The 7,295-nt window shown below is 36.6% G+C and overlaps 1 protein-coding gene across 1 annotated transcript in view; it reads left to right on the top strand.

Annotated features, from left to right (window-relative positions):
* dtwd2 (DTW domain containing 2) overlaps positions 1-5,411 on the top strand; it is a 13,029-nt gene extending 7,618 nt beyond the window's left edge. The window contains exons 3-6 of the mRNA XM_035668641.1: positions 1,349-1,443; positions 1,540-1,738; positions 3,543-3,671; positions 4,994-5,411. Coding sequence (XP_035524534.1) covers positions 1,349-1,443; positions 1,540-1,738; positions 3,543-3,671; positions 4,994-5,173 — 603 coding nt within the window. The 3' untranslated portion in view covers positions 5,174-5,411. The remainder of the gene's footprint in view (positions 1-1,348; positions 1,444-1,539; positions 1,739-3,542; positions 3,672-4,993) is intronic.
* Positions 5,412-7,295: the final 1,884 nt, after the last annotated feature.

Raw genomic sequence — 7,295 nt, 5'->3', positions numbered from 1 at the left:
TGTGTGTGTGTGTGGAGAGAGAGGGGGTTAAAGCTGCAGTAGGTTAAATATTTTTTGTCATATTTACGGAAACTTTTATTATATTCTGACAGAACAGCGTCAGATAGATAAGCTGTGAAAAAATCAGGTTCCTCTGGCTCCTCTTAGTCCACCTGGCCCCGAATGAGAACAACCAATCAGAGTCCATACAGACGCTTTGGGACCCTGGCCCCGAAATGCCACCGGGCTTTATAACGTTTGGCTCCGTGATCGGCGAGTCCTCAAACGCCACCGAGAGCGTTTCAAAAGTGGAATTTGGGGGTGAGAGTGAGACTCAACAATCAACTATCGTTGTATCGTTCCTTTAATCTGATTGGTTGTTTTCGTTCGGGACCGGTGGATTCTCACAGAAGCCTTTAGAGGCGCTAAAACGAGCCAGAGGAACCAGATTTTTTCACAGAGTATCTGTTTTATGTTCTACTGTCAGGATATAGTGATAGTTTCAGCAATCAGCAAATGTTTTTATAAAAATGACCTCCTGCTGCTTTAAGGTAATAGTCAGGAGCCAATATCTTTATTTAAACAGTTTTTATTTTGCTGTAAGTCGTTCCTCCTCTTACTGGACATGAAAATATCATGGCACAATTATCTTGGCAAAAATAATTGCGATATACGATATTATTGCGATAATCATGAAAATATATTTTCCTTTCTTATATTTACTGCATTAGAGATAGGCACCTCATCTCCCTGCTCTTTTATTTTTGTGCCCTTGTTGTTCAAAATAAATCAGGAAATCAATACAGGACTGTGTGCTGGCGAGCTAGAGAGCTTTTTCCAGATCAAGCCATGTGAGGATATTCAGGATTATTGTGATAATGGAAACTGAGTGATACACGATAATACCTACAGACATTACTCAGGACTCAAAAAACACCCAAATATCATTAAGCTGTTTTTATTTTGTTTTTGTGCTCAAATCATCGTCTCATTTCAGATATTTAGCCCTCATTTATTATTCTTATGGAAAGCACAGAGACCAATTTTATTATGTAATGTTATATTAATTGAATAAAATCTTAGTTTTTAAATACTGGAGGTTAGATTGACAGGAGTCTTTAAATAATAGGCTGTATAAATAAATGTAGATATCCATTTTACTTGAGCCGGTCGGCTGTTTGGAGATATTTTAAGCAACTTTTATAACAACTTAATCTGTTACAGATAGTCAGGAACCTCATGGTTAAAACTGTAACGGTATTATTGATCAGCATCATGTACACTGTATGCACATCTGTACTAATAATCAGCAGCTCCTGACACTCATCATGGAGGAGATTAGATATCCTAACCTCTGCTGTTCTTTCAGGAGAGCAGAGTACTGCGCACAGTTCCTCTACTTGCTGCTTGTTTGCCATCAGGAAAATGCAACGTCATAGTTGGAAGGAGATTCAACGAGGAGAAGTAAGTCATATTTCCTGTCAGCGCACTGATTTTTAAATAAAATAAACCAGTTTTCAACCTTTTTTAAACATGTTTTGTTCTTGTCTCCTCTCTCAGGCACCCGGAGCTGGCTGCCGTATGTCGGGACAGCAGAACGCTGATCCTGTACCCGGGCCCCAAATCCCAAAACCTGGAGGAGTTAGTGCAATACCAGGAAGTGGGCAGTGTGAAACATAATGTGATCATCATAGACGGCACCTGGAGCCAGGCCAAGAACATGTTCCTCAAAAACAGCCTGTTCCACCTTCCGAAACAGGTGTGTATAAGTGTGTTATCCCGTTTCAGACGTGAAGAGAACAGTTAATTTAGTCAATAAGATGAAGGAAATAAACACATTTTTGCCCTCAGTTGTGTCATTAAGGCCAATTTACAGATATCCTTGGCTGGATTTACTGTATATGTTTAAAATAGTCTGAATTTATGAGCCTAAATCACAAAATCTTGCTGGACCGGAGAAGAGTGGCCCTGTGCACCCGAGACGGTATAAACTCTCCCATTACACCCACTGGTGGGAAAGCTGCCTCACCCACATGAAATGACTAATTAAAACAAAATATCTCTTTAAATGTGGGAGAGTGAAGACTGTGCACTTATCTCTTCCCTCTCGCTGTCCTAATATTCTTTGGTGTTTTGGCAAAAATTATAGTTCGGAAGACTGAACGTTAAGTGCACATTATATTTTAATATTTTATCTCTCGTTACAGTTTAATGGCCAGTGCTGATTCATCTTCAGTGGTTTTAATGTTGCTTTCATGCATCTATTTTAACGACACTTTGTTTTTCTTACTCCTAAAGTTATAATTCTATTTTTGTTTTTGAAGAAAAATAATATATTTATTGCTCAGACATGATATGACAAGTAAAATGAGTGTGTAAGAACAATCCTCACCAACCTTCTACCACAGAAAAAGAAGTAAATAAATATGCAAACAAACAGGTTTTGTAGTAGAGGATTGAAGCAAATATAAGATGTATTCTTTGGGAGTTCATTATAAGATTGTGCCACAACCTTTTTTCTTTCCCAGTAACATCCTCGATCCGAAAGAGCAAAATGTTCTTGCTGCCGGCAAAAGTCAGCAGATTGAATAACCTCTTATGTTTTGTTATTTTTAGTGTATCTGGCAGACCTAGAAGGAGGCGCATAAAATAACAGTTCTTCCACAATAAGAGACCAAATAGCTTTGTAACTTCACACAGTGAATATATCTACCACAGGGCTAGAGTGGAGACGCTTGAGCAAACCCTTCTTGAGCTTTAAATCCTGATTGTACTAGCGGTAACAACAAATAAGGGTTCAATACTACAGAAAAACACTCATTAAGTAGTTTTTATGTCAGAAATACAGCAGAAGATCAGCTTACAGTTAACTGATTAGTTTATTTTATTATAGAGGGACATGTACCACACACCACAGCATTTATAGCCTAAGATAATTCCCAACGCCTGTTCCTAGTTTGGGGCCTTTAAAATTACATAAAACTCAATAAATACACAAGAAACACAGAACTCAGCAAGAGAACATACAGGACACAAAGTAAGAAGTATTCAGGGCACAGCAAACAGCTTCCATGCTGAGAAGCTTAAGGTGTCATGTGTTGTTCCACGACTTCCTCCAGTATTTAAAACGGTTTCATTGGCTCTACAATCTGTCACAAAATACGCTGCGTTTCTATAAGTGCTTTACAATTATAACCAGCTCGATGTTTCACAAGTTGCGCACTTTTCTTTTAATGTGAAGCAGCAGGAGTTGGAAATGTTGGGTTTGCACTGGCAGTAATGTAAGGCAGCTCTGATACGGCTGTTAGGAAAGTGAACAGCCAGACTGATATCAATTAGACTAATTAAAAACAGTAAAGCTGGATTAACATGCTCGCCTCGTCCTCTGTGAATCCCTCGTGCACGTGAAGGCAGTTTGAATCCAGCACAGGAATGGTTTATAATAAATGAAGTTGAAAAGATGCAGACTATAAATAGGGTTTGATTTAATAAAATGTAATAAAGGATTATAACTTTTATTTATTTTTTTTATACTGCTGATCACCTGTCCTTCGGTTTACCAGGTCCAGCTCAACAGGACTCTGTCCAGTCAGTATGTGATCCGCACGCAACCCTCCAACATCTGTCTGTCCACGCTGGAATGTGCTGCTGTCGCCCTCTCCATCCTGGAGCAGAATGACGACATCCAAGAGGTGACGTAGTGAAATAATTACCATTATTGGGCCATTAAATTAGCAGTAACTGATATTTTTGGCCAGCAGAAACACTCAGCAGCCGTATTATGACCGTTTGAGTTGATATGATGTAGCAAACAGTTGCTTATTTACACATCCAGCAGTAACAAAGCAACATTAGCATCCATTTGGAGTCACGTTTGTGTCCATCTGATGAATGTAAGCCCAATATTTACTCTGCTTTTAGTCTAAATGCTCCACTGTGTTCAGCAGCTAGTCTGCTGGTTGGTGCTGGCTGGTGTTGCTCAGTGGGTTTGTCAGAGGTTTTTTTTTGTTGGAAACAGCTGCCTGTGTCTGGAAATGAAGCTGATGAGAGCCGTTAGACTGAACTTAAACAGTAAGGGCACAGGCTTAACGACAAAATATGTTATAATTTGATCTATTAATTAAAGCAGCTTTAAAATGACAGAAGTGTGAAATCAGTAAAGTCATATTCAGAGTTCCCATGTATCCTAGAAAACCTGGTAACTGATTAAAGTGACCAAATATCCTGGAAATAATCCATATTGTCCTCAAACATGTTTATTGTATTTTTGCCTACATTAAACTTTAGCTGCATATTTAGTGTGAAACTCGACAGTTGGTAGCTACACGGTACAACACTTCAGAGATCTTTTCTGTGTCGTAATGAAGCTGAGACACAAAAAAAGAGGCATAAAACTCAATAATAAGTCAATAATAGGCCTACTGGTACATTGTATCAGTGGTTCCCAACCTTTTTCTTTTAGGAACCTCTTTTCTATCATTGAGTAAACTGACTCTGTGACACATTTTATGGATATTTCATATCATATTCAAACAATAACAGTACAGAACTGGGGGGGGGGATTTTGATTCATTTTGAGCAGATTATTTCCTGATAACTGTGTAAACGTTTTACACTTATTATTCTAATAATATAATTATAAATACTTAATAGGCTTCTTTTTTTGACAAATTCAGTGTTTCTTTCCCCGTAAAGCTTGGCCGTTGTTCTCTCAGCTCTTTGATTGTTTAAACTTTCTCTAATGCAGGACGAGGCTGTTCATCAGGCAGTGAAGGTCTTCAAAGTTTATATCTTAAATAATAACCTAAGCTTTAAAAAAAACAGTTTAATTTAGTTATCTTTAAACTTTAAAGGACTACTGGGGGGATCCTGACCTTGTAGGTTGGGAACTACTGCTGTTCTTGTTGTCCTGAATTGTCAAGAGAAGCTCCTGGAAAAGGATTTCTTAAGAATACTGGACCCAGACGTTGCCGTAGAATAATTATCTTGTATTTTTAATCACTCTTCCGTTCAGGTTCTGCTGAGGCCCCTGAAGGCCCTGTGCTCCTTCCAGCTACAGCACGGCGCCCAGGTCCATCACAGCAAAGAGCATCTACTGAAGAACGGCATGTACGACAAACCGATGCCCAAGAACAAACGCAAGATAAAGAGGATGGAGAAACTCGTCACTGACCACAACATCTGCCCGAGATGAGGGAGCGTCCGAGCGGAGAAACGGGGGCCCGACTCATCTCTGCTGTCCGCGCTGCACAGGACTGAATCATCAGAGCAGCACGCCGCCACCGCCGCATCAGGGCGCAGGAAGGAAGGGAAACCACTGGACTTACTAGGGAGTTGTTGTCTTTTTTTCTTCTGTTTTTAGATTATTGTAATTTATGTATTTGTCATTAATTTAAAATAAATTAAGGACATGTTAAAGTGTGACCAATAAATCAGGTTTTTTTTTTTGTTGTTGTTTTAAAGCGGTTTACATCGTTCCTCCTCCTGCACTTTATAAACACTGTGGTGGTTCTGTTGTGATTGACTTTATGTGGTTATTACATCTGGAAAACTGTAATACAATAAGTTATTTTAACTACATTTTAAGTAACACAATCTCAGTTTTGTAAGTTAAAAAATATTCTTTATTAAGCAGCTTTTACTTTTAATTTTAAGTGACACAAACTTTGAAAACATTCCTGATTAAGTACTTTTTACTCTGTATTTTGTTTTCACAGTACAAATACAAATGTTATGTCAGTGTCACTTAAATTACCAAAGCTAATTGACCACAAATGTTTTTTTAATCTACAAAATTAAGTTACATTTTCGATGTAATCGGTATCAACAAATTTCTTTTGTTGTTAAATGAATTTATCTGGTTTTACAGTAAAGGGCTGATTCCACTGCTGTTTTTTTAAATGAACAAAAATCTTCATTCAGATGTGTTACAAAATAAAAAATTACTCTAAAACCTATGTGATGCTCAATGAAACTACGAGACGCACACCATACATGTAAGGTCAGTATTGTTGATGATGTGAGCTCCTTAATATACAGTAAGGTACATTTTAGCAGTAATGTTTTTAAATATTTAAATGCAGGCCCATAAGTAATTGTACATTAATTAGATATTACATAAAGAAATTAAAGTTGATCTGCACATGGTCCATAAATAATATCTCAATAAGGTCTAATAAGGTATTATAGGTCTCTTGCAAGTGTTGAATTTGCCTTTTCAGATGCTGAAAACTGCATTAAATGATTTAAATATGCAAAAAAAAAAAAGTGATTTAACTCGAGCTCATTAATTGTAAAACAGGCCGGTAAAGCGATGATGGTGTAACGGGGTCAACTACTTTTTAACTTGGTCATGAGTTTAAGGGTGAAATTACAGCTTTAATTAATAAGATGTACAGAATTTACCTCCTATAAAGAACAATTTACTCCAGAGGAGCTCTGGGACTCTGATATTACAAATGGTGATGAGTCTGGAAGGCTGGAAACAGTCCTACACACCATATATTTATATGTTTATTGTCTTCAATATAATTCTTAATAATCCTTCTATGTAATTGGGACACAAAACAGGTAACATTACATTTTGTGTATCATCCTGATTACAAAATAGCAGATGTGAGTAAACAACACAGTACAAGTACAAAAAATAAATAAGGAAATAGGAAATAATCAGGGTAATGTAGTCAGTTACCTAATCCAAGAATCACAATATTAAAGTAACTTTCTGTTACTTTTGGATTACAAATATGTAAACAAAAACAAGAGAAAATAAATGTCAATAAAAGGTATTGATTTGAGTGTTTTCTATAAGACAACAGGGCATTTTAACCATTAAAAAGATTAATTAAAAAAAAAAATTGCATAAAAAATAACGTATTTTTTTAAAAACTGATGTATTTTAAATTGTTAATCCTGCTAAATAATAAATAATTTCACTAAATGTAACTAATCTGATTATATATTTCCTCTTTTTGTTACTGTAATGGATTACAGTAACCTATTTTGTTGTATCCTGATTACGTAACTCAGCTACATGTAATCTGTTACTCCCACAAAGCATGTAAATAATAAAAAAAAAAAACACATTAAAAGCAGCTGTAAGTCACTACGATGGAGTATTAGGGCAATACTAAGAAAAATAAATGTTGGGGGGGATTACGAGAATAAAGTCGTAATATTACAAGAATAAAGTCATAATATTACGAGAATTAAGTAGTAATTTTATGAGAACTGTCAACTACGATATTATGAATACATTAGTTTACCTGTTGACTGTCAGGTACGACTGCTGTTTGGTTGAGCTGCTCACGTCAGAT

The sequence above is a fragment of the Morone saxatilis genome, unplaced genomic scaffold (assembly GCF_004916995.1).
Source record: "Morone saxatilis isolate NCDOM2014 unplaced genomic scaffold, NCSU_SB_2.0 Contig21, whole genome shotgun sequence".
In the NCBI taxonomy this organism is placed as follows: domain Eukaryota; kingdom Metazoa; phylum Chordata; class Actinopteri; family Moronidae; genus Morone; species Morone saxatilis.
This window is presented reverse-complemented; position numbering and strand designations above follow the sequence as displayed.